The 27,984-nt window shown below is 33.8% G+C and overlaps 4 protein-coding genes across 4 annotated transcripts; 3 read left to right on the top strand and 1 right to left on the bottom strand.

Annotated features, from left to right (window-relative positions):
* Nucleotides 1-2,712: 2,712 nt before the first annotated feature.
* LOC108847961 (uncharacterized) lies at nt 2,713-3,181 on the top strand. Its single transcript, XM_018621344.2, has one exon. It carries the CDS (start codon nt 2,788-2,790, stop codon nt 2,929-2,931), a length of 144 nt encoding a protein of 47 aa, XP_018476846.1. The 5' UTR covers nt 2,713-2,787; the 3' UTR covers nt 2,932-3,181.
* Nucleotides 3,182-4,819: 1,638 nt separating this feature from the next.
* On the bottom strand, nt 4,820-8,217 carry LOC108847161 (indoleacetaldoxime dehydratase). Its single transcript, XM_018620349.2, has 4 exons — nt 7,536-8,217; nt 5,982-6,473; nt 5,584-5,868; nt 4,820-5,149 (listed from the first exon to the last, which is right to left on the bottom strand). Exons 1-4 carry the CDS (start codon nt 7,920-7,922, stop codon nt 4,820-4,822), a joined length of 1,494 nt encoding a protein of 497 aa, XP_018475851.1. The 5' UTR covers nt 7,923-8,217.
* Nucleotides 8,218-15,920: 7,703 nt separating this feature from the next.
* On the top strand, nt 15,921-18,598 carry LOC108845432 (protein JASON). Its single transcript, XM_056995904.1, is given in 8 exon segments — nt 15,921-16,169; nt 16,339-16,393; nt 16,479-16,531; nt 17,133-17,335; nt 17,421-17,688; nt 17,690-18,004; nt 18,092-18,183; nt 18,257-18,598. Coding segments are annotated over 8 exon segments (1,155 nt in total). The 5' UTR covers nt 15,921-16,091; the 3' UTR covers nt 18,348-18,598.
* A 6,496-nt stretch (nt 18,599-25,094) lies between these two features.
* On the top strand, nt 25,095-26,164 carry LOC130500992 (glutathione S-transferase F9-like). The gene is made up of 3 exons (XM_056995902.1): nt 25,095-25,297; nt 25,378-25,426; nt 25,536-26,164. Exons 1-3 carry the CDS (start codon nt 25,154-25,156, stop codon nt 25,988-25,990), a joined length of 648 nt encoding a protein of 215 aa, XP_056851882.1. The 5' UTR covers nt 25,095-25,153; the 3' UTR covers nt 25,991-26,164.
* Nucleotides 26,165-27,984: the final 1,820 nt, after the last annotated feature.

The raw sequence follows: 27,984 nt of genomic DNA, 5'->3' as shown, positions 1-27,984 counted from the left end.
TATTATCATATTCTACAAAGTTTACCAAAAATATAAATCAATATTAGATATAATATATGAGTTATTGTCATATTCTAAAAAGATTTCCAAAAATATAATCAGCATTAAATGTAATTGTCCATGTCATATTTAACCATATGACATGTCATCAATCTTAATAGCCACGTCACAATTTTTTTTTGTGAAAACGATTGTAGAGAAAACATGTGGCAAATCACTTCTCAAATATAGACTTTTTTCCCAAATTGAAATTCATTCATATGCAAAGTACGAAACCATATACAAACTGGCGGCAAACCGAAATAGCCCCAGAAACAAAAGCCCATAAGAAGCGGCAGCTAGAACCCACACTGGGAACGACTAAAACCACATCGGGTGACTTCAGAACAAACATAAAACAAACAAATTAAAACAACGCTAACACCAAAAGCACGGTTGACATCCACAATAGCCACATCAGACCACCTAGCAGATTTTAAAAAGAGCAAATGTCAATGGTCGGGAATTACCGCTGCTGCATTTAGCCCGCCACCCAGTACCTTCCACTTCTGCACCCAAATACACTTATCGCTGCTGCTTCGCCCGCCAAACGATAAGACCAAGACCTAGAGCCTTCATAACTCAACAAGGGGAACTCGCTGCTCGGTCCACACACCTTGAATACATAGACACTCTACGATCAAAGAATGAAGCTCACTCAATTACCACCATGAAGCCTTGCCAACCTCTCCAACACTCATAGGAGAAGAACCAAACGGCTAGCAACCACAAGACACAATAACTATAGAACAAACCCTGCTAAGTCATCACCATCGAGACGTTTACACCATGGCCAGATCGATCAAGATTCACGAACCCGAAGTTACAAGAGCCTGAGACTCAGCACTCCTGACACAATAGAAAGCCGACTACTCCATTTCTTCACACACCAAAACCAAGATCAGAACATAGGACCGCAACACTGGACGCCAACTTAATCAGAGTTAAACGCTCAAACCAACACTTCAAACACCACAAAGGTCAAAGCCTTCTAAAAGAAATTCGGACATTAACGATGACAGTCACGAACAGATCTATTTTCAAGTTCCAAGAGGATCGAAACTCGCCTGAGACCTTCTTTCAGCCTCTAGAAGCACATCACCTACAATCGTCACACCTCCTCACCTGGACGGACAATCGACGAAAGTGGAGTCGTCTGGTCCGGTTCACACGCCGTCACCGTCGAGAAGGTATAACTCAAGATCTGACAGGGAAAATAGATCTGAGTACACCTCAAGTCCTAAAAACCGACTTGCTTCTCCTTATCCCACCATCGACTCGTCGTCTCTCCAAACGGGGTTAATGGTTATTTCCGTCGGACAAAACGAGCTCCGAGGAAGGACCACCACCACGACAGAGAAGATTACATGTTGACTCTGGTTGAGATAGGGAAGAAGTAAGCAAAGCAAAAGAAGAAGAAGAGGGAAGGGAGGTGTTGCCCCCGGCACCACCGAAACGGCGAGCCGGAGCTTGGGGATTCTCAAATATAGATTAGGGGATGCTTTCTTTGGTTGGACTAGACAAATTGATTACGGTTCAAAGATCCTAAGTTCTGGTTATAATTAAAGAAAACATAAAACAAAAGGCCCCATTTATAATTGAATAAAATATATACTCTCATTCCTTTTTTGAACACCAAAACATTGACTACTCCAATTAAAGTAGCCTAACATAGTAAAGAGACTATGACACGATGTTTAGGGTTTTATGCTTTAAAAGCAGTCCCAAAAGCTATAAATGCAGAGAGTATATATGAGGTCATGATATAATTTGACACACATATATAACATATGTATGTAGATATTGTGTACACAGACAACGGTAGGAGAAGGCGCATGGCGAGGCAACTTGAGAGTGTGCATGAACTGTTCTATCCACGTGTAAAACGTGAGCTGCGAACAACTTCCATGAGGTTGGCTCATGTTTGGGCCATCATGCGCCACGCTGTACTAAGTTATGGTGATAAGCGTGGCCATGTCACACTTGCGTTCTCTTAGCTTTCCACAATTGCAAAAGAACCAAAAAAATGTCCTAGATGGAGAGAACATAAAGTTACCTCCAGAATATATAATATTTTTTTATATTTCACTTGTCGTTTTATGTGTCTAAACATGTTTATAATCGTTGACAAAAAAAAACATGTCTATAATCAATTTACTGTGGTGCGCCTGGTGCCTTGATTATGCATTCATTGGTTCTTTTTGTCCACAAAATATGTTTATGACTACAGAGGCAAGAAAATGTATGTAAGAGAACTGGGTCAACCTTCATCCTAATCTCTGATACAATTATTATTTATTATTTTGATAATATTATTTTGATCACTTTACACTTCAAGTTTTCTCTAGATCAGTCAGATCATATTTCCGTAAAACGTGAAACGTTTTCATTTCAATGCTAAACTGACAATGAATAAATACTACAATCTAACAAATTATTACTTTCATACTTGAGTAGATCTTACCTTCTTGATATAAAGTTTCAAATAGCAATTAGATTGGACATTACCAGAATCTCGTAATCACGAGTGAATACATTTGTTTTTGTTATCGTTCCAATATAGCCCCACAAAATGCCTCTCTGTCGCTGTTGATTATTATTCTTGAGAGTTGAGAATATATGAAAGATGAAAACATATGGTAAACCTAGAAATGCTATAAATTGAGGGGGAGTTCATGAGCTCTCTATCTGCAACCAATAGTAAAGATTTACAAGTAAACCAGAAACACACAAAACCCTTATTTAAAAATGGCAGTGATGAGTCACGACAAAGCAGCAGGCAGGCTATACGAGTCAGCTAACACTCGGCCAATTCCTTACTCACAAATTGTTGGCCAAGAGAACGGAGGAGACGATGACGATGACGACAGTGACGTGGCTCCAGCGGCTTAATCATGCGTATTTATAAACATAAATAACTATCAGTTAAGTAAGTAGTAATTGTGCTTCTTATCTTAGAACCACACACACAGATCATGCCTGTATTTATCCATGTCGCAAGCAGGCTTTAGTATTTATTACATAAACAACATTTTTGACTTTGGAGTGTTGAGAGACTTAGCTAGATTTAAGTAATAATATTATGTATCGGGTGTCTATTACTTACGAATCATGAAGTGATAATATTACATTGTATACACAAGATTTGTGTCATTATATATATATATATATATATGTATGTGTGTTTGCCCAAAAAAAATATATATGTATGTGTGTGATACAATTATTATCTTCCTTTTGCTCACCCTTGTTGCCGCCTCTCTAATTCGTAGGACTACTTACGGCAAATCTCAGTAAATTAATACAATTCTTATATGATTCAAATGTGTGATATATATATATAGCTAAAAAACTACTCTAGTTTCAAAAAAAAAAAACTTATTGTATACTTAAGAGTTAAAGAAATAAATACAATTAATATGAACTAGATTATACATAACTTTTGGTAATTATTTTTAACTTGTACCAATATTTTCTTGATGTTTAATATTTTAAAATTATATATATATTTTAATTTTTTTTGTTGGTTTATCATTGAAACGACAGAGTAATTATCAAACATTTTTACTTAAATCTACCGTCTGATTTTAAAAAGTTTGACATTTTTAAGAAAAGTAAAATTTGTTTTTGGAGACATATTGTCATGTGATTCTAATGTGCTTTGAAGTTATAGGAATATAATGTGTTTTGTTAGTCTGAATGTACGAGTTAAGAAGAATACTTCACAAAAAATTAACCAAGCATGATTTACGCGTTTCTAAGAGCATGTTCAATATTATACTTTTGGACTTGATAACTGAGGTAGGTTTTTAAAATTACTATCTTTTCTTTAGTTAAAAAAAAAGAGCCAATCGCAGGATTCTACGGTTTTACGTGATGGTGGGATCCGCGCACAGTGACAAATCTGATCGTTATCTAAGGATTATTTTGACAAAAATGGGTTCCACACGATATTATATTGATTAATTCTTAAAGAGATTTTTGCTAAAGACCCCATTAGACCTGCTCTAACAGTGGTATGTGCCACAGTTTCTAACTATTATAAAAGTGAAAAAAATGAAAAAAGTAGAAAAGAAAAGATTATCGGTTGTTCGTTTCGAACTTCAACAAAAAAGACAAGATCCTTTTCTTCCACACGTTGCATTTTAATTGGCTTACATTATTATTATTATTTTTTGTGCACGGGCTTACATTATTTTATCATTTAAAATTTAACTATTAACTAACTTATTTTAAAAATATTCATATTAAATTTGTAAGAACCTTTTGGGAAGATACTTCATACTTCCAGTTGGTCATGCTCTAATAAGCTCGCTTGTCATTCCAGTTAGGGAAAAGGTTCTCTTGATTATTAGAAGTTTAGAACTCCGAGGAGAGAGAGCTCCAACTCCATTTTCTAAGTAAAACCTTCATTTTATCTTCACGAAAAGAGTAGATAGCTTCATCTTTTTGACGAGACTTCTCATTAAATTGCACTAATTTCCCAATAAACATACTCTCATTAGTTGTGCCCTGACTAGGGTGTCCTATAATCTTTGAAAGGCGAACCTTTTTTTGAAGACCTTTCTGAGAGTGTTTCCAGTTTTATCTCAGTAAATGAAACGACTTATAAATTAATCATAAAAAGGGTATATAAGAAGTTGTATAAACTTTATTAATAGTCTTATTGTGTACACGCGTAACAACTTATAACAACTGATGGGTAGTTTTTGTGAGTACAGAGTTGTTTTCCTATTACAACTCTTCTTATTAATATTAACCCTAGGTGATCAAGAGCATCTTACACCACCGAAGATGGAAATGCAATCAAAGGGAACTTGCGGCAAACATCAATACCAACGGCTTCAGCTATATCAGATTGATCTCCCTTTGGTCGAACCTCTACCCTCCAGTCAAATCGGCCTACAAGATTGGCCACTGCCACTTCTGCCAAACCCAAAGCGAATCCTATCCCGGGACAAATCCTTCTCCCTGATCCGAATGGAATGTAGTTTAAATATTTTCCACGATAATCAATAGGTGAATCTAAGTGTCTCTCGGGTTTAAATTCTTCTGCTTCCAGTCCCCATATCGCAGTGTCTCTTTGGATTGCCCAAGCATTAATTATCACCTGGACATGTCTCCATTACAATTTTATCAAAAAATCATTTTGCTCTATATATGTTTACGATGCCAAGCAACTACATTATAATTAAATAATGTAATTATATTTAATTATAATGTAACATCATTAAATTATTTAATTATAATGTAACTGCTTAGCATCCTAACATATATATAACTAATACTTCACAATATATTATACATTACATTATAATTAATTTCTTTAAAAATATTATATTAAATAACACCATGCATTTGTTAATCAAAGTTATTTTATGACCAACTTTTTTTAAATCATTAATGAACAATGGCTTAAGAGTTAAGACGTATATGCATGTTAAGTTATATGTGTTAACAAATGCTAGTTTTCAGATGATAACCGTGATAACAAAATATATAAATTTTTACCTATAAGAATTCGATTTGGTAAAGATAGTTTACCTCTGTCCCTGCGGCTATGTCATATCCCAGTAACTTGACATCTTCACTCAATACTCTAGGAAGTATCAGTGGAAGAGAAGGATGCAACCTGAGCACCTCTTTAATCACGGCTTTTAAGTATTTCATCTTCTCAACTTGTTCTTCTTTTATGTATGAATTATTCGGTATAGAACTTGACCGAATCTCGTCTTGGAGTATCTTCATACACTCGGGATGCCTAATAAGTTCTGTCATGGTCCACTCTAATAGAGTAGAAGTTGTTGACGTTCCTCCTATAAACATATCCTGATATGAAATAATTTGAAAGTTGATGAGAAAAGACAAAAATGAGCGACATTAATAATGTTGCATATGTGACAATAAATTATTAATGAATTTTTTTTTTAATATGATCTTACCAGGATCATAAATTTTATGTCGTTTCTTTGATCCTGGAATCCACTACTCTTCTCTCCTTCGATCGCTAACAATATATCTACAAAATCCACTTTCTTTTTGCCCGCCTCTAGATGTTCTTGCACAACTTTGTCCATAAGATCGCTAAACCCGCAACTCACTTCCTCTACTTTATCACTGAAGCCACGGATTCTATCTAACCATGCCAAGGATGGCACATAATCCCCTATCGGAAACTCTCCTAAGAGCTCCATGATCTGCCTCACTCGATTCTTGAGATCACTAGCGGTTTCGTCCTCACTATGTTTCCTTCCAAGGGCAACTCTACTTGTAACATCACTTGGTAGAGTAATGAAGAGTTCGCTCAGATTTGCTGATGAAGAAGACCGACTTGCTTTCACCAGCTTCTCCATCATTGCATTTACCTCTTCTTCTCTTACTTTCTCAAAGGAACCAACCATTTTGTTGGTGAGTAGATTTAAAATGCAGACACTCTTCATCCAAAACAAGATTAGAATTATCATAATTTGATTGTGAAGAGTGTACATAATAATAAAGTTTTCAGTCACTTCAGCGTTTTGTTTTGACATCATTAATTAGATATACTTCAGCCTTTTGTTTTGACATCATTAACTATTATATATGGTTCAAAACTTCAAAATGTTTATAATCGAGAAGGCCAGCTCGGAAGACAAACGACCCAAGAAATCGCTTAGGACACATAGTTTAAAGAGACATATTTTGATGTAATTTTTATATTAATAGCTTTTGTTAGTATTTATACGTAAATATAATTTATAGTTTTTATAATAGTAATATTTGTAAGGTAGCATGGTTTATAAAATCTTTATTAATAAATATATTAAATAAAAATATTGTTAAATAAATTTTATATTAACTATGAAATTTGTATTTAAAAGGATTCTAGTAAATTTATGATGTCTATACATAATAATATAAATCATGTTAAAACTTATAAACTAATTCAGTTCCATTAATAATTGGTGAAAATAATTATGTTGCATAGAACTTAACATATGTGATTAGATAACAACGAAAAAGACACGTTATTAAAAATTTGTTTAGTGTATGAAAAATGTTAGACCGACACTGTTTATCAATATCATAATTTTCTATTGCTGATGATATATAGTAGTACTGTTTTTTTCTTTTGTAATACAATATAGGAGCACTGTATACGTTAATTCAAACATATATATTTATGTAATTATGACCAATGGACCAGGGTACACCGTACACGCATAAAGCATATATATCTTACTTATTAGAGTTAATTAGGTCAAAAACCTAAAACAATTCTCTACTTATTATATGTAGTTTATAAATACACTAAAAGTTATGATATTTTTATCAAATTATAACTTAATAAAAGAAATTTTAGTTGATAAGAGCTTATAAGCCTCGCTATTTCAAAAGAAAGCTAATGATCTTACTACCATTTTATGATTCGAGTTCAACCTGGTAGTGCGTGTGCATGGGTGAATATAAAAATGAACAAAAAAGTTTAAGAAGAATTAAAAGAGTTAGTTAAGTACCTTCATCTGTCTCCAGTACTCTCCATAGGGAGCAAACACTACATCACGCCCACCATTCATAATCCTCTGAACGGCTTTTGATCTTGGGCGGTTGGCAAACTTAAGATCGTGTGTTTTTAGAACCCCGTGAGCTACTTCACCAGAAGAGACTACAAGTACCCGGACACGGCCAAAATGAAGGAGCATGAGGGGTCCATACCGGAAGCTGAGGGACCTGAGGGAACGGTGAGGGTGGAGGCCAACCTGATGGAGGTTTCCTATCACGGGAAGTCTCCATGGAGATGGTGGTAAGTTCACTTTAGTGGCGGTTCGTTTAAGGATTGGTTTAACAAATAAAAAGGTTGAGAGGGCAGTCAAGCACAAACAAATCATCAAAATCATTTCCATTTTTGTCGGATTTTGGTTGCTCACGTAATTTAACTGTTTAGTTGATGAATGTTAACTCCTTTTCACCTCAGAATTTATAGGCTTGTAGGAACTTGTCGTTTCTCGTCATCATTTTAACTTACTTATAAAAATGTAGTATTATAATTTGGTTGTACGTTCGTTTACGTTGAGACAATAATATTTTGACGTAAAAAGTTAAAAGAGAATCACAGCCAATTTTGAATCATATATCAACATAGACTCAACGTGAAATCGGTGGTCAGTTTGCTACTATATCTTGTCTTTTTGTAATAATTAGTATTTTCGGTTTTGGTAAAGTATTAAAAGAAGTATTATATATGTATTAGTTTTCAATTATAAAACACAGTAAAATAAAAGAATAGACAATAAATTTTGAGATTATGTTCTAGAACTTTCATTATGATCATGCGCATTATTCAGCTGACATATGATATTAGCTATAATTTTGATTGTATTTTTGTTTACGTAACAGTTCCATTTTTGGTGAACATGCTAAGATACATAGAAATAGTGTTGGACCTAGACTTTAACTTTGTGATTATGGTTTGGAAGCAGGGGGAAGAATATTTGGGAGGGGGGGGGGGGGGGGGGGGGGTGTATTTGGGGTGGGGGTGTATTCGGGGGTGTATTTGGGGTGGGATATTCGCTAGTGGACCAGATAAAATTACATCATAACGACTTTCTACATGAAATTTTGGTAATTTAACGGGAGCAAGTGTCGATCCTCTAATACAGCAGGTATGATCCTTAGTCTCATCTTGCCATGTGTTGCTACCAGGGGCGAATCTAGGTTGAGCACTATGGGTACAAGTGCATCCGGTCTATTTTAAATATTTAACATATTACATGTACAAATAAGGTGTAAGTGGTCAATTTGGTTTGATGCACCTATAGTTTCCTAATAACCTGGGTTTGATTCTCCCCTAAAACTATCTAATAAGTTATTTTGCACCCACTTAAAAAAAGTCTAGTTTTGCCCCTGGTTGCCACCCTTTAGGAAGCAGATCATATGATCCTTATGACCTTATCGAACACACTTCTCAAGTTAAAAAAAAATATTACACTGATTTCTTCCACTTTTTCCCATATATGCAACCAGTTATCTGGAATACATGTCATATTTTGTTTCAAGCACACATGTCATCATTGATTTATTTGATGATCTTGATATCCGAATGCATTCAAAATAGAACCGACTACCATCTAGCCGGAGTTAAGTCAAAAACCCGTCGAAATTATTCAAATGGACACATGTCATCATTGATTTATTTTCACTCTACATTAATTGACGGTGACCAAAACTCAAATCTAGATGACGAAACTTACAACCGTGAGCCATTTACTATTGGACCCAAATGTCTGCTCGTCATGAAAAAGAAAAGATATTTCGTTGATGTTTCTCTTTTCAAACATTGATTTTACTTCAATGAATTTTTTCTTTCTCATGTATAGCTGATGCAACCAATTTCTTATCACAAATTTGCATATACTTATTTATGTTATTTCAATAACTTATGCAATAATATACAGAAATCGGGTGGAAATATGTATTGAAAACGTCTCAAAAACTAAAACAATCCCGTGAATACAATTTATGAATCATGTATTTCTCATTGCTGATGTGTCACACTATTCTTCACAAATCACTGACCAAAGAAATAACATTTTAAAAAGGTTATGCGCATCTCATTTATCTGTTTAACAAAGTGAACTATATACTCAGAGATCTACTATTTTGATTTGACAATTGACTAAGGCCTGACTGGTGTAACCGCAACGGTTGCAGTTGCGGTTGCGGGAGTTTGCGGGTGCGGGTGGTTGCGGTTTTAAGCGTTTTCTAGAGATTTGTACGACTGGTACAACTGTTAGAAATTGTTGCGTTTGCGGGACTCTTATGACTGGTAAACTACCAAACGCAACATCTGTTAAATAATAATTTAACAATATTTACATTTTATGTAATTATAAAAATATTAAAAATCATAATAATATGATAAATATAAATTTTATATTTATAAAATCATATTATTCAATTTTAAAAATTTATAGAAAATATTTTAGTTTTGAATTTTTATAATATAAATTGAAATATAATATGAGTACATTTTACAATTTCTATTATTTCAATTGAAAATTTTTATTGGATATTTTTAGTATTATTTTTATTTATTCTGTTTTTAAAGAAAAAAAATTTACCCTCCTGCAACCGCCCGCAACCGCAAACGCTAGCTGGAACCAGCTTTTGATTTTAAGAGGTTCGGAACGGTTTGAAGCGATTTGTAGCGTTTTCTGTGATTGTTTCGAAACGCCAACAACCGCTATGAACCGCAAAAGTTGCGTTTGCGGGTGGCAGCGGAAAAACAAGTCAGCACCTAAGTTTAGTCAAAAAAAGAAAAAAAGACAATTGGCAAAGTTTGAATAAATTGATGATATTGCAGTTGAATCAAGTATAAGTGTTCTTAGCATTCAATGTTATGTTGATTAATTGTGTAAGCAGTATCCTCTTGACGGTGGAACATAACATTCGTCGATGACCTGCAGACAATGATAGATGGCATCAATTCAGATCGTTGGCTTTGACGATGTGGAGAGAATGAGTTTAAACGATCGTTCTATACAACTGACTTTGGAACAGATTGGTCACCAAATGGTTCAATGGAGAAAATATGATTCGAAAGGATTTCCCGGTACTCGTTTATCGCTTGATCACATTTAGAGACTTTTATCAACTGGAGAATGAACACGTACGCAAACTTGTCTTTTAAGCGGTGAATCAATTGAAAGTCAAAATCATTTGTTCTTTGCATGAGATATTTTTCTTTTGTTAAATAAATTAATTTTTAATAGTAATATATAAATTTCTGTCTATAAATATTTTGAAGTTTCTTCTTTAAAATATATTTTAGGTATTTTCCCAAAATACAATCAGCAACTGTATAAAATTTATTGTAGTTTAATATGTAAAATTTAGCAGTTAATATATCAGCAACTGTATTTCAATACATATAAAAGTTCGTAACTAAAACAGAAATTAAATGTAATAATAAGATATAATTCATATATTAATAGAAAACATATATTATGAAGTAACTAAAACCCAAGTAATAAAAATGTGAAAGAAACTATTTATTTTAGAATGGTTTATTATATTTTTTCACTTTAAATCTTTTATATTACATAAATGATAAAAATTTTCATATGTTAACTACTTGATGACTTTGATTTAAAAATTTGACCAACCCATTCAACGACTAAGTTATACAGTACTTGGTCTCTTTAGATTTCAGTTACTATTCCTTGGGAATTTGTTCGGGTTAGTCGTCACTGCTCAAAATGACATATTCTTCGGAAAACTTATGCGGGTAACGTTTAGTCACGTCAACATATCATCAAGTCATGGCAGCCAGGGTCGGTGCTGATTCTTGGTCTTCAACGGCGGCGACTGTAATTTTGTTATAATTCTTCATATTACTATTTGCTTAGCATAAGAAATTGAAATTTATGTCCACTTATTGCTAATTAGTATGCATGTATGTCTTTTCTTGCGTTAATGTCGATCATGCTTGCAGTTAGACCTAGGCAAAAAAAAAAAAACAGAACCAAATAAACAAACTAATATCAAATCCTGAATATTCAAAACTGAAACGGGACTGGAATCTTTAAATACCTGAATGATTCTTATATTTATAAATTCGAAATAACTAAATCGCATCGAACCAAACCGGAATCAGAATCGAAAATCGAACAGATACTCAAATATCTAAAATATAAATAATTTATGCATATAACATAACTAAACATATATTTATAATTTAAACATCTATACAAGTATCTAAAAATATTTTGGAAAAACAAATTATTATAAAGTATATGAACTATTCAAAAATATTCAAATCAGCTGGTTAATCCAGACTAGACAATTTGGATGGAGATGATTTATTCAAAATGTCATAATGTCTATTATACCTCTGATATAGTTTACAAATTACAAACATAACCTAATATTATTTTGTCACTCACGGAAAATTACAAAATCACAAAACGCATTTTCTCACCAAAACTACGAACCAAAAATGTGTGTTTCTCGCCGAAACAAAGAAAAAATATGTTTTCTCGTCAAAACCGCAAAAACGTCTTTTCTCGTCAGACCCGCAAAAACGTATTTTCTCGTTAAAATTTCAAAAATGTGTTTTCTCAGCAAAACACATTTTCTCGCCAAAACCGCAAAAACATATTTTCCCGCCAAAACAAAAAACGCATTTTTATGCCAAAATCGCAAAATGTGTTTTCATGCCAAAACCGCAAAAAACGTGTTTTCTCGTCAGACCGCAAAAACACACTTTCCCATTAAAATTGCAAAAAAATGCGTGTTTCTCACCGAAACGCGTAGGGGTGGGCAAAAAACCTAAACCGAACCGAACCAACCCAATTGAAGTTAAACCGACCCAAACCAAATCGTGCTATTTATATAACTCAACTGGTTCATTTTTTACTCAACCCGAATGATTTGGTTTGGTTTGGATTTAAACCGAACCAAACCGATAATCCAATACAGTTTTACCTATAATGTATATATATATATACCGTAAATTTTAGTTAAAGTTTTGTTTTCCATTTTTTAACTTCTATATATTTAAAAAAATCCAAATATGATTCAAATAATACTATTATATATATATATATATACATTATTCTCTAATCTTAATATCTAAAGATTGTATTCAAAACAAAACCTAAAAACTATAAGTATCTAAATCGTAGCAAAGTTATTATTTGATATTTTTAGTTTTTGGAAACAATATCTTTTGACTTTTAGTAATAGATTTTTTTAGTTAACAAAGTTTATATTCTCACTTTATCTTTTATTGTTCGCATATCCAAACTACACCGAACCAAACTAAACCATAATAAAGTAAACCGAACTAAATCAAAATCAAACGAAACTAAATCTAAACCAAACCAAACTAAATCGAACAAACTAAACCCAAACATAGGCCTCGGTTTGCGGGTCAACCCGCGACCCGCGGATCGACTTATTTTTTCGGGTTCAAAAATTTGATCTGCATGACCCGCGAATAAGAAAAATAAGACCCGCACCCGCCCCGCTCATTTAAGCGGGTCACCCGCGGGACCCGCGGATAATATTAAAAATAATAAAAATAATAATTTTATATTTTTTATTAATATTTTTTAAAAATATTAAAAATAATATATTTTTATTGATATTTTTTAAAAAAGTATTTAAAAAATAATATAATTAAATTAAAATTTTATATATATTCGTAATTTTAAATATTTTTTATAAAAAAAAATCATATTTAAAAAAATCATATTTAAAAAATTCATATTTTTTATATAAAAATCATATTTTTTACAAAAAAATCATATTTTTCCAAATTTTTTTTTATTTTGCGGGTTGACGGGTATCCGCAGTTTAAATTCGATCGACCCGTACCCGCCCCGCATAAAATATGCTTGACCCGCACCCTCACCCGCCCCGCAAATTTTTCAAATCTGTTGACCCCCATCCGCCCGCAGCGGGTCAAACTGGGCGGGACCCGCGGGTAAAGAATCAAATTCCCAGCTCTACTCAAACAAAAGCTACTTTGATTTTAATTGGGTTGAATTTTATAAAACTCAAATTAACCAGACCAAACCGAACCCGAAAATAAACCGATATGCCCACCCCTAAAAACGCGTTTTCCCGCCATGCTTTCTCATCAGACCCGCAAAAATGCGTTTTCCCTGTCAAAACACATTTTCTCGCCAAAACCATCAAACCGTATTTTTCCGCCAACACCGCAAAAATACGTTTTCCGTCAAAATCGCAAAAATGCAGTTTTCCGCCATAACCAAAAAGCGTGTTTTCCCGCCAAAACGGCAAAATACGTTTTCCCGCCAAAACCAAAAATACGGTTTTCCTCCGAAACCAAAACAATGTGTTTTCCCGCCAAAAAGTATTTACCCTCAAAACCGCAAAAAATACATTTTCCCGTCAAAAACGCAAGAACGCATTTTTCCACGAAAAACGTAAATTCCACCAAAATCGAAAAAACGCACTCTCTCCTCCCCCCCCCAAAACGTATTTCCAGTCAAAGCCGCAAAAAGGCATTTCCCGTCAAAATGCAAAAATGCATTTCCCGCCAAAAATGCAAAAACATGTTTCCGTCAAAAATTAAAAAAGGTCTTCCCGCCAAATCAAAAAACACATTTTCCAGCCAAAACCTGAAAATCTCGTTCCCGGAAAAATTAATAAAAAAATCTTGTTTCTCACAAAATTTGAAAACCTCATTTTTACGCCAAAACCTAAAAATCTCATTTCCCGCAAAAACCAAAAATCTTATTCTTCCACCAAAAAGTGGCAACTTTTTTCCCCGCCAAAACCGGAAAATCTAATTTTCCTGCCAAAACCGGAAATCTTGTTTTCCTTCAAAAAACGGAAAATTCATTTTTGTACCAAAATTAAATATTTGTTTTCTGCTAAAACCATTACAGTTTCGACCCACGTGTGCAGCACACGCGCCCCGCATGTGTGAAAAAACGTACAAAACTAATAAATAACTGACGCCATTTAAAAAAAACGAAGCCCTCACACACACACACACACACACACACACACACACACACACACACACACACACCTAATTGATTGATTCCCTTCCCTCGTAACCAGTATTTTGAAAACCGGATCGGACCGGCCGGTCGAACCGGTCCGACCGTGACTCGCTGAAGAAGCCGAGTCCGGTTCGGTTTAAAACTCGGATTTGATAAAAACCAGTAAAACCGGCTGAAACCCGGTAAAACCGGTGATCCGGTTTAATTTATTAAAACCCGGTTCTCAAAAATTAACATATAGTTAAGTGTTTTTAATTATTACTAGCTAAAATTTAATATTTTATAATTAGTGTTCAACTATCACTATTTAATTGATTTTTTTTTATTTTTCTAAGAAAAAAATGTGAAAAATATATTTTTGACTCTCATATATTATTTTATTTTACCATATTCTTAAAATTTGAAATGTTAGTTGTAAAAATAAATAAGTATGATTGTTTTAGCTGTAAATCATTTGTTTTTTTTTTAATTTTTAATTTACATAGTAATCAGATTTATATTTGTTGTTTATTTTGAGTTAATAAAAAAAAAGAGAAAGTATTATATGTAGAAGTAAAGTTTATATAGTATAAATATATAATCATATACATTTTTATATAAATAAAAAACCCGATTCGACCGGTTGAACCGGTCTAACCAGTCAACCAGTAACTTCATCGAATCGGTGTCCGGTCCGGTTTTCAAAACATTGCTCGTAACCAGTGTTTTTAAAACCGGACCGGCGAGCGAACCGGAAATATTTTGGGTCACGGGTCATTGTGGTTCGACCTGGTTCGACCGGGGTCGATTAGATTAAACTGAATTTATTATTTTATAAATATTATATTTTTTTTTTCAAAAAATAGTCATAATGTTTAGAAAACTTTCAAAAATAACAAATTGAAATGTGATAAAAAAAAAAAATTAATAGTTCAAATCTAAAGTCAATAGGAAAAAAAACATTTAAAGTTTATTCTCTAAATCTTTGTCCTTCTAAATCTTCATCACCTATAAAAATTATATACACATTAGTTACAAAACTCTATTTTGGTTGCAATTTGTGACAAACAAAATAGTATATATGTTAAAAAGGGAGAAAAAATAATTATTTTATTAACAAAATTTTGATTTTTATACGAACCAGGGTTTCGTCGGTTCGTTGGGTCACTCGGTTCCCGGGTTTTTAGCGGTTCAACATGGGTTTTTAACCGGTTCAACTTTAGTTGGGTTTTGACATTAAACCAACCCGGATAGGTGTCCGGTTCACGGTTGAACCCGGTCCGACCGCCGGTCCGGTCCGGGTTTAACAACACTGCTCGTAACTTAAGCACATTGTTTGGGATATATATTCAAATTTGAAAAAAAAAAACAAAGAAAGGAAGACTCAGACCCACCACCTCTCTCTCTCGCTTTCGAAAATCTCTGTAGGATCCTCCATCGCTGTTCCTTTTTGAATTGCCACCAACAAAAAAAATTCAAATTATAATATGATATCAACACCCCCGCTTCATAATTGAAAGAAAGCCATCTACATAGATTCATCAGTCTCTATCTATGGGTTGTCTCTTCCCTTGCTTCCGTGCCAGAACCACCCAATCTACTAACAGCGGAGGTGGCGATTCAGTTTCTCAAGTAATTCTCTTGCTTCCTTGTAACTTACACTACTTAGAAGTGGAATTGTGTTGCTCGTGGTGTGATCTTGTTAGGCTGCTTGAGCTAGATTTTTGTTTTGGTATATTGTAACTGTTCTTGACCACGATTATATGGAGATCCTTTTTTATTAATTTCCTCATGATTTCAGAGAGGTCATGATGACTCAAAGAAGAACCGTTTGTCAGATTTGTTTCTCTCTGAAGGTGAGAGTACGTAGTAGATCTATTCTTTTTGATCATGTTTATATTTGTTTTAGGTTCTTAAGAAGTTTCTTACTTTTTGAACTAGAGAAAGCAGCTCCTTCTCCTTGTATTCATATGGACAAAGATCTCAACGATGAGGTTAGTCTTCTATCTATATGCAGTTCCAATCACTATTTAGCTCCCATGTTTTTTTTTCTATCACCATCAATCATCTGTTCACTTGCTATGTGATACTTGATGTAACTTGGTTGAGACTGTTCATTCATGGTTTCTCTGTTTTTAATGTCTTTGTGTGTTTCCTGAGAGTTTAGGCACCTTCCTGTCTATTTTTGATTGCTATGTGAGAGAGTTAAAGCTCTTTGCTTATGGAGTGACCAATTTTTTCTTTTTCTTTTTTGTTATTGAGGTGATCTAGAGTTTTGTTTCTATCAGGACATCCTTGTACTTTTCACAGCCTTTGGCTTTGTTTTCCTTTTTATTTTATTCTCTACTTTGTTGTGCTCACTTCTAGATTGAATATAGCTTATGTATCAATTGCCTACTTTCATTAGTATGCTTTAATCTTTACTTGGGACACTAGAAGCAATTTCTTGTGTCTTACTCTCCTGAAGTTAGAATATCTTGATACACCTTGGCGAGAATCCCTTTTTTTTTTTGTTTGCATAATCAAAAGCATTTGAATCCTGGTTCTTTCAGAAATGAGAACCTAACTTTCTCCGAGTTGCTTGTGGAGTTACAGGCTCAGTTTCTTAAAGCTGGCTGCACAACACCAGCCACACCGGTTAAAACTAGTAAAGCATCTGAAAACCTGGAAACTCCTCAACGTGGAAAACAATTTACATCCTCCCAGTTTGATTCTTGGATCTCCAGTAACTCTGATGCAGTGTTTCACTTGGATGAGAAAACACCTGGAGAGGAGATCTCAGAGCAAACTCCTAGCAGGTGAAGTGCTAGATGCTACTTACTGCATATGTATCCTAACATGGATCTTGAATTTTTACTCTTCTTATTATTTTCTCAATATCAGTTGCATAACGGATTCCCAAAACAGTGCAAAGATCTCCACTGGAAATAGTGGTGCCGGTGAAGAAAGCCAAGGAAGCATTGGCACTGCGTTCAAGGATGGGGTGGATAGAACCAGCAAGGTGCCACTCACAGCTGGAAACAACATGGGAAAGATAAAGTCAGTGCGGTTTGAATGTGATTTTGATCAGTCTTACACTTTTAGTTCTTCCAAGAACACCACTTCATTGAAGCTATCTGATGAGGTTCAAACTCATGGAACCATCTTTCCTGAAAAATACCGAATCAACAATAAAGGAGGGATCTAGAGTGCAGGCTTGCACAGTGAAGACAGAAACTGAATCTCCGTTATCAGCAGTACATTGTGTGGGAAAGTTGGAAGACAGCTCAGCTAGTGTTTCTCCTGGGGTGAAGCAGAGTGAAGAGAAGAGTATCAATAACATGGCAGCTTCATCGACCATTACCTACAGGGACAGGCCTATTATCGGAATGGTTGCAGCTCACTGGAACGAGAAAGAGCAATCTCAAATCTCACCCAAATGGTGGGATGGTAATGGGATACCAAACTCTACAAACAAGTACAAAGAGGTACAAATCTCCCGTCTAATCTCTAGCCTTCTTCACATTCTAAACTCATTTACTATACACATGGTGAGTTTACTTCTGTTGTTGCAGGACCAGAAGGTGAGTTGGCACGCAACACCTTTCGAGGAGAGATTGGAGAAAGCACTTTCAGAAGAAGGTGGCCAAGGTTTAATCCCTCCAAGGTATACTCTTCTCATTCCCTTACCAGTATGACTAATATAAACAAAGATGATGCCTAAACCTGTTGTTATGCAGAAAACTTGAAGTAATGGAAGAGGCTGAAAGGGACACAGCAATGTCACAGCTGCATCATTCAGCACAATCCACGTCAATCGTTTCCTTTTGAACATTGTGTAGTGTACTAGTGTCTATATTGGCTTTCTCGTATAGAAGGGCTATCATGACTCATGAGCTACATGATACATAGAAGAATCTATAAAGCACGGTGGTGGTTTATGATTTCGTATTGGCTTTCTATTATCTCACATGATAATAGATGCAGTGTCATTTTTTCTGCAAGTTTTGAGTGATTTGGTTGTCAAGTGTTTGGTATTTTAGATTATTATATTGTTCATTATTTACATGTTCCGTCTACTACTTTTGATCCATACTTTAGGGTGATTATGTTCATAGGGAAGTTCTTTGATTGAGAAGAAACATTTTATTATTCAGATCCTGAAATGAAGCAAAGGAGAGGCCCCATCAAGTCCTATCTAGTCAAGTAGTGTCTTGCCATTTCGGTTGTGGTAGTTTTCTCTCTACTTGGCAGAGTTTTGTGACAGCTCTTTAATGGGTCCATAAACTTGCTCATTTGGTATGGTGAGCGAACCCTGTGGTCCACACAAACTTACACTACAGGAAATATGAGTATCAATAGCAGAATATGATAGCGTTTTTTGTTATTGTGCTATGGTTGATATACCTCTTACTTTTAGATAGCGTTTGTGAAAGTTCAAACGCTATGTTTGGTTTGTCCGATTTTAAATCTGTATAATTGTGTCCAAATAGCTACAACATTTAACTACATTATATCTTTAGTAAAATTGAAGCAAATATAGCTATGGATTTTGTTACAAATGCTTGATTCAAATATATAAATGAACAAAGATTTATTATTCATACAAAAATATGACTATCTAAAAGCTCCTGAAACATTATCTTATTATAAGAAATCTGATCTTATCATACATAACAAAAATTTTGATTTTAAACATCTAGTACACACAAGAAGCTAAACAAATATGTGAAAACTAAAAACATAACAAAAATTGAAGCTGTGGCAAGAAGACATCAAACTCGTTTGTTTGTTTGATGGTTTTCATAGAGTCGGATGTAGCTGCCACCTCAGTTGGTTGTGTTTGTGCTTGGGGATGCGTTGATTTTATATGGTTTCTCAGCTTCTGGTACAGGTGATACTGTGACACCTTTAGCTTCACGTGAAAGGGACAGTTGCTTGCTCATCTTGTTGACAGCTCCTGTCATATTGATCAAATCTCACTCCAACTATCCTGAAAAGTAAAACTAATGGCTGGTGGATTGATGGATCATAATTTTCTATGTGCGTTGTTCCAAGTCCAAACACAAACATACCATCGCTTGTCAATGAGCATCTATCACAACAAAAGAACCTTTAGTGAAACATTTCCCAAAACCATTTCACACAAACCAGCAAACCAGTGATAAGAAACAATCCTAATCGAGGACTAGTAAAGAACAATCATTTGTCCCCAAACCAAAACCCTAATCCTGCTCTGAACCAAATTGAAACCGTAAGCTAAAAAGCCCCAAATCGAAACTCTAATCGTATACTGACCCAGATCAAAACCCTAATCTGAAACAAGTCATAAAAGAAGAAGAAGAACCAGCAGAGGAGATTTAATTCGGGTGGTCGTAGCCGACGACGATTCGAGAGTGGTCCGGTGGAACCCATGAGGATTCTAGTCAGAGGAGAGAACGTGAAGGAGAGTCGGAGTTGACTCGTTGGTGTCAAGAGAGAACGGATATTCCGAGAGAGAGAGAGAGAGAGAGAGAGAGTTCAATTTTTTTTTCTAAAGGGATAGAATTTAGAGTTTGTGGGATGTTTCGTACATTAATGATGAATTTGGAGCAAAATAAATTAGAGCCAAAACCCAAAATATTATTGGAGCCAAATATTATGGAGGGAAATATAATTGGAACCAAATATTATTCTACTGTAATCCCTAAACTATAAATTTTCACATTTTAAAGTGTAATCCTTTAACTCTTAAGATATACTATAGTTTGGATTTAAATTTAGAATTTGAATATAAGTTTAGTGAACAGATTTATTGCTTAGAGAATAAAATTAGAGATTTAGGGTATATGGTATGGAATATAGGGTTTGGGTTTAAGAATAAGATTTATATATGTATCAATTTATTTTAATTTTATCTATCTAGGTTATATATATTGTTAGAAAAATTTAATATGCAGTAGTGTTCTGACTTCTAATCTTTTAAAACTTGAGCTTAATATATCATACCCTAAACTATACACTTAGATATATCATAGACTAAATTAATAATACACTCTAAAGATATATACCCATATATTTTAATTTATATTTTAATTATAACAAAATTTGTATTTTAATTTATATGTTTGAGTGTAAAATTAAAAGATAAAAGTGATAATTAGAGTTTTGATATGTAATATATATAATATATAAATATATAATAGGTTATATATTGGTGTATCTCAAACCCTAAACTCCAAACCTAAAATCATACCTCTAACTCTAAACCTCAAAACTTAACCCCAGATCCTTCAAACCCTAAACCCCAAACCTTAGTATATACCTAAAATATATAGAACATTTTAAAAATCTATAGCTATATAGGTCATAACTTTCAAATACAAAACTATAAATCTAATAGCATAAACCACATACCTTTAACACCAAACCCTATACCATAAATACTAATCTTCACATTCTAATAATCTAATCCCAAACGTATTCTCAATATATATATATATATATATATATATATCATACCCCAAACTATACACTTATATACCATACCCTAAACTATACACTAGTATATGTATTTTTTTGTCACACACACTTATATATGTCATACCCTAAATTAATCATACACTCTAAACTCTAACCAAAAAAATTAAATTCTAATCTTTTATTATTTTAAAATTTTTAATTTCAAATCTTAAGTCCAATACCCTAACTCTAAACTCTAAATGTATATCTTAAAATTGGTATTTTAAAACATAACTCCAAATTTTAGATTTAAATTCTAAAATTAGTTTTTTCAAACTTTAACTTAAAATCACAATCTTTAAACAATAAGTCTATTTTCATTAACCTTAATTTCAATTTTCTACAAATATTTTGTGACTTTCTGTATTAAAAAGAAAACAAAATAATAAAAAAATCTGATTGGTCAAAAACTGACCACTAAGGTGCAAGTGCGAGGATCACACTTTCTTTTAACCACAGCCAATAGATTAAACTAAATCCAATGGCCAATAATGAACAAACTTAAAATGTGTTTCTTCTAAAAACCAAATCGACATTGTGTTCTCTATCCTTTTTCGATCTTCTTCATCCTTACACAACCACCATCACTATAACCTCTGACGCCGCCATCTCGCCGTCAATGAAGCTATCTCAACCACCATAAGCTCAGCCGCTGCCACCATCATCTTCATCTCGATCTCCTTGTTCTCTACTAAACCTCACCACCAGACTTTGCCTTCGTGTCCACCACAGCTCGTCGTCGTTACAACCACAGCTCCGTCGTCACCACCATAGCTTCGTCCAGAGGCTACGATGAAGAAATCATTTCACCTCTTCACCACAACGACAGGTAAACTCACTTCCTTTATCTGTTATCTCTGTCTTTTCATCTTCCTATATACTTGTAATCGAATTTTTGTTTTGTTTACAGATCTAAGAAGGAACAGGGAAGGAGAAGAAGTTGTGTTACAGAGCAGCGTATCCGCTTTAAGGAGATATCTTTCCGGAGTCGGAACGAGCCGGAGTCGGAACGAGGGAGTGGAGTCGGACCTGTGTTGGATTCTGTAGGAGAGATGTTGACACGGGAAGGAGAATTGGTGGAGGAGTTTGTGATGCTGGATAATGGAAGCGTGTTTGAAAGCGTTGACGGTGGAGGATCCAGTAAAGGTGGCGGCGAGGTGGAGCTCTGCGAAGATTAGGGATATTAGGTTTTTTTTTTGGTTTACAATTAAACCAAATTTGTTTTTTTTAATGTTTTTTTGTTTAATGTGTAAACTGATTTAATTGTAAACTGATTATTATTAATGAATAGATTTTAAATTTATTTTCTAAATTGATTTTTGATCTAATTTGAATCATTTATTTTAAATTAATTAGTTTTTAATCAATTAATTAATTTTAAATCAATTAATTTATTTAATTATAATATTATAATATTATAAATATTAATTATTGCATTCAAACTAACGCTATTGTTATAAACTTAATAATAGCACAACCGAAAACCGCTATTAAAAGGGTCGGACCTATTATAACGGGCGATGTCAGAGCGTCCAAGGAAGCGCTATTAAAAATGAATCATAGCGCTTTTCGTCCGCTATTACTACCCATATTTCCTGTAGTGTTATCATTTGTTATAAGCTGCAAGAAGCATCTTACATTGAGATTTGTCCGAATATGGATTGATTGGTTCTTGGACTCCTCCAATGTGATCTTGTAAAAGAACAGTCATAAAAGAGATAAATGTGTGTGAACTGATGTCAAAGGTTCGATCAGGCTCTGGACAAGGTTCATAGTAATGACTAATGAGAAAGCAACGGTAAACTCTTTGCACAGTCGAGTTCTTTGAGGTTCTGAGCTTGTAAATAGTTTCACTTTCTATGCTCAACTTTTTGGTTGATATCTATGTCATATAATGTCTAGCCCATGTGATATATCGTTCTTGAACGTATCTAGTGCTTCAATGCTTGTCCTAAGAAATGTTACCTTGTACCATCCAACGACAAAAAAGAAAGAAAGTAGAGGTCCATCTTAGAAGTTAGAATATATACAATACGTGTACATACATATTTTTTCCTTACTACAGTAGTATTATGATTATTATTTTTTTTTTCAGAAAATTCTATAAATATACTCCAACTAAATTTTGTTAAATTTTTAATACTTAAATTTTTATCCTGCAATTTAATACTTCAACTAATTATTTTATTGATTTTAAAAGATTAACTTTAAAAACTTTGCTCACTTTAGTACTCAAACTATGCTCATTTTAATCAAATATAAGTTTTTAAAAAAATTAGAAAATTTACAAGTTCAAAAAAAATCTTAAAATTTTTATTTTTATTTTAAATTTTAGAAATAAAAGAAACTAAATTTTGGATAACCTCGAAATTTTTAGTTTTAGTTTCTCTATCAAATTTAAAAATGAGTGAATCGTATGGATATTAAATTTTTAGTTTTTATTTTTTTCGTCAACAAAATTTTAGTTTCTTTTTAATTCATAAACTTGAGACAACACCTTCCAGAAGAACCAATTGGGACATGTGGTTCACTGGTTCAATAAAACCGCTGAGCTCATTCTCTCACGTTTTATTTTGGCTCCACCTACCTACTTTAAAGTTTAAACCACCCATCCCTGTTTCCTCCTCTCTGTCTTTCGTCTTTGGTATTCTTTTGTCTTTAAACACAAATCAGGCATTATCAACTAGTTGTTTTTTCTTAACTAGGTTTTGTTTACTACCAACCAAATTTATTCAACTGTTGTATAGGTTTAACCTTTAACGTGAATAAAACTGCAAATAGTTTTTCTTCTATTTCAAAACTATGTAGTATATATGATGAATATAATTCCAATGGATCCACATTGTTCGACTTTCTTGAACATATATTTAATTTAATGTATGAGATAGAAATAACAAAAAGATTAGTTGTCTAAACAGGATTTTAACATTACTCCGCCTTATATCAGTTACAACTTACATCCATGGTACGAGGATGGAGTTTACAAAAATAATAATTAAAATGCTAGTTAAATGTTAAAGTGATGGATGAGTTTTTCAATCTTATATACCATTCAGTAAATTTTTTTAATGGAAACTTTTACTTAACGGATAGATGTCTAAGGTTTTGAGAACCCAATCCATCAATTTAATCTTAAATTAACATCTAATATTTTTTGAAAACTTCATCTTCACATACTATGGACGGGATGACGGTGCTCTTACATAACGGTTTTATAGAACCCACAAATGGGTTAGGCTGACATGAAGGATATTGACATCTGGGCAAAAATCAAATTTGTGGATATAGAATATCTAAGTCATTACTTAAAAACTGCACAAAAAAAAAGAAAATGCTGAAATTATAAATAATCAAGAAAATACATAGAAAAACTAAAAGTAATATTAGTGACAAAAATAGTAATCAAGTGTAGTTTCTTAATAATTACTTTTTTTTTAACAGGGATGTTCCGCAACCCGTAGATCCGTAAACACTTCTGTAGCTTTCCACAACCCATAGGCTCGTAGTCACTTCCGTAGCTTTCCGCAATTCTTAGGCCCGTAGCCACCCCTAACCCGAAACCAGCCGTTACTAATACCCATTACCCAAGGACCCAGCACCAACGCCGCGTTTAAATTTAAACTTGGGGAGGGAGTAAAGCATTTCGTGACCATAAGGGGTATTCGAACCTTAGTCCTTATCGACGTTGGAACTGCCTCAAGACCACTAACCCACCACCTTGTGGTTTCTTCTTAATAATTACTTCATGCATCGTAACAATCTTTTAGTTTTAGTTTCTTTAGCAAAAAAAAAAAACAATCTTTTAGTTTTTTTTTATCAACTTACCTTATTTATTCAAATAAAATAGCATTACAGAAGCACGTAGTGTAGATAGAAAATACCAGTTGACAAAAAAAAAAGATGGAAAATACGAAATTACAAATTTTCAGTATATTTTGTGGTGAAAATAGCTTATTTTGATTTTTCAATTTATTTTTATTCTTTTTCCACCAAGAAAACAACGGGAACGCCACGTTTCGCTACTCGCGATATACCCGTCTCGCCTCCTCTCTTTCTATAAAAAGGCGACGTGACACTATGAAATTCATCACTTAAACAAGCCAACTGTGACCGCAAGCAACGAGAGAGAAAGAAAAATGGTGCTAAAGGTGTACGGACCTCACTTTGCCTCACCGAAGCGAGCTCTGGTAACGCTCATCGAGAAGGGCGTTGCCTTTGAGACCGTCCCCGTCGATCTCATGAAAGGAGAACACAAGCAGCCTGCTTATCTCGCCTTACAGGTTTCCTTCCTCGATCTCCCTCTGTTTCTTTTCTTCTCTCCTTTCAAGATTCTGATCATCTTTTGTTTCTTCCCATGCAGCCTTTCGGTACCGTCCCTGCTGTTGTCGACGGAGACTACAAAATCTTCGGTACGACTTCAACATATCTCAATGTTCTTACTTATCAAACATAGTTATGTTCTTTTCTTGTTGTTCTTGTATGTATTTATGAAAATATTTTTTTTTCAAATTTGGACAGAGTCACGTGCCGTCATGAGGTACGTTGCTGAGAAGTACAGGTCACAAGGACCTGACCTTTTGGGGAAAACCGTGGAAGAAAGAGGACAAGTCGAGCAATGGCTTGACGTGGAGGCAACGACTTACCACCCACCGCTACTGAACCTGACACTTCACATAATGTTCGCGTCGGTCATGGGATTCCCATCTGATGAGAAGCTGATCAAGGAGAGCGAAGAAAAACTCTCGGCTGTTCTCGATGTGTACGAGGCACATCTCTCAAAGAGCAAGTACTTGGCCGGTGACTTTGTGAGTTTGGCTGACTTGGCTCACCTCCCGTTCACTGATTACTTGGTCGGTCCGATCGGGAAGGCTTACATGATCAAAGATAGGAAGCACGTGAGCGCGTGGTGGAACGAGATCAGCAGCCGTCCTGCGTGGAAGCAGACTCTTGAGAAGTATTCATTCCCGGCTTAAGGACAATGATGTTCTTGTTGTTGTTGTTGTCTTTTGTATGCGTTTATATGAGGTTTTAATAACTGTATGTCTCCTCTTATGTTATGTTACCTCTCTGTTCTGTTTCCTTTTGTAACTCCAACTCTTTTGTGTGGTTTCAGTGAGGCTTTTAATTAGAGGAACTTAATTATCACACTTTCATTAAGGATCATTATAAAGGTTTGCAAAATGTTGAAGGAATAGTATAACAGCATTCCTAGGCTCCTAGCTAGTATATCTGTAATGTTGAAGGTTAAGATTGGAAGTATCCGTACTGAGAATACTGTCAATGATGGCATTATCTCTTTCAACTTCTACCACACGGTAGACCAGTAAGATTGCATAGCTGATGGTAGCACAGAGCATTAGTTACACTTCTTATGGAGTGTGATGTCCCTCAAATCTTTTGATTACAAAAATCCATATCATAGATTGTTGTCGTTGTCACCTTGATGATGTAATGCAGTCATAATTACGTTTCAGCTAACTACTTGAACATCTCTTCCAGAGAATTTACTTTGCACTCTCCCGTTGTTCTGTACATTTTATTTCTTACTAGAAGTCACTCATAAACATTTACCTGTAGAGTGTAGTTAAAAAAAAAAAGAAAGAACATTTTACTTATATGTAAATGCAACCGTTTGGAACATTGCATAAGCATCTTGTACCGGTTTGAGTCGTCTGAGTTTTGAATAGTAGGCCACTTACATTGCCCCACACGTGCTTGAAACTTAGACGTTCGAGCAGTCAAAGTATGTTTAATTGGTCCATTAAACTAGTCTTTTCCCTCTTGCAATGGATTAAACCAGTGACCTTGAGACCTTTGTCCTTAATCATTGATCTTGTTTTTGATTCATTAAGATTTATTGGTATTTGAGTCCATCGAACGATACATAAACGTAAAAGTATAAACTCTATTATGAAGATGCTTTGATCCCTAACTTTTGTCTGATACATCTAATAATTTTGTTTATACAAATAATGTATGCCAGAATATTAATAACAAAATAATATTGGACTCATTTCATCACGTTTTGTTGATACTTTCTTGACCCTAGTCCTACCAACCTAATCTTAACCTGCCAATTTTCTTTTACTGAATTTTATCAACCTGCCAACTTCGGTTCTCCTTTTCTGTACTGTCTGATTATACGAACTTCATTTATTTTTATAACTAATTATACGAACTTTATTTAAATCATAAAAATATAATTACTTTAACTTATTTAATCTCAGATAATTATTTCCTCCAGTATGGTTCTAAAACGAATCATTATCGCATCTTATTAGAATAAACTGGGATTATACTCAGGGCCGGCCCAGAGGGGAAGCCACCCAAGCAATCGATTGGGGCATCCGATTTAAAAGAGCATATTTCAAATTTTTTCTTATTAATGTTTATAAATAAAAAATTGATAAAAAATTTTTGCTTAATATAATACTAATATTGTAGTTATAATAATTTGAAATCATAATATTTAAACTTGAAAACTTCAAAATGATATGCATTAAGAAATAATAGATGGTAATATGTTTATAAGACTAATTTTTTTATGAGAATCAATATAAAAAATTACAAAGCCTAATAAAGTTTTTTTTTTGTTAAAAGATGGAAGATTTTTATCAAACACATCAATTGTTTAATGTGTATTCCTAACTATTCTAATATCGATTGTCATAGCTAAAACTGAGGTTAAAACTGATATATATTTATTTGTGATTTACTATGTTACACATGATGTTAAATAGATTAATTAAGACTGATGTGATTAAAGATTTATTAAATTACTAAATGATTTTACAAGAAAAATTTCATTATATTTTTAGTTTGTTTACTATTTTTTAATAAAAAAATTGATGTGATTTGATTGTTTTATGAAAGCTTAGTAATTTTTATATTAATGTTTGTAATTTTGGATAAAACATTGAAGGGCATAATTTAAAAATTAGATTAGGGCAGTGTAAAATGTTAGACC

The sequence above is a fragment of the Raphanus sativus genome, unplaced genomic scaffold (assembly GCF_000801105.2).
Source record: "Raphanus sativus cultivar WK10039 unplaced genomic scaffold, ASM80110v3 Scaffold0074, whole genome shotgun sequence".
In the NCBI taxonomy this organism is placed as follows: domain Eukaryota; kingdom Viridiplantae; phylum Streptophyta; class Magnoliopsida; order Brassicales; family Brassicaceae; genus Raphanus; species Raphanus sativus.
This window is presented reverse-complemented; position numbering and strand designations above follow the sequence as displayed.

Bases quoted from the DNA above. Each gene is read 5' to 3' on its own strand.
- LOC108847961 (XM_018621344.2), top strand. From the start codon at position 2,788: ATGGCAGTGATGAGTCACGACAAAGCAGCAGGCAGGCTATACGAGTCA.
- LOC108847161 (XM_018620349.2), bottom strand. From the start codon at position 7,922: ATGGAAATGATTTTGATGATTTGTTTGTGCTTGACTGCCCTCTCAACC. The intron at 5,869-5,981 runs GTAAGATCATAT...ATTTCATATCAG, and splicing joins ACATAAAATTTATGATCCTG to GATATGTTTATAGGAGGAAC. The intron at 5,150-5,583 runs GTAAACTATCTT...AGACATGTCCAG, and splicing joins ACATAGCCGCAGGGACAGAG to GTGATAATTAATGCTTGGGC.
- LOC130500992 (XM_056995902.1), top strand. From the start codon at position 25,154: ATGGTGCTAAAGGTGTACGGACCTCACTTTGCCTCACCGAAGCGAGCT. The intron at 25,298-25,377 runs GTTTCCTTCCTC...CTTCCCATGCAG, and splicing joins CTGCTTATCTCGCCTTACAG to CCTTTCGGTACCGTCCCTGC. The intron at 25,427-25,535 runs GTACGACTTCAA...AAATTTGGACAG, and splicing joins CGGAGACTACAAAATCTTCG to AGTCACGTGCCGTCATGAGG.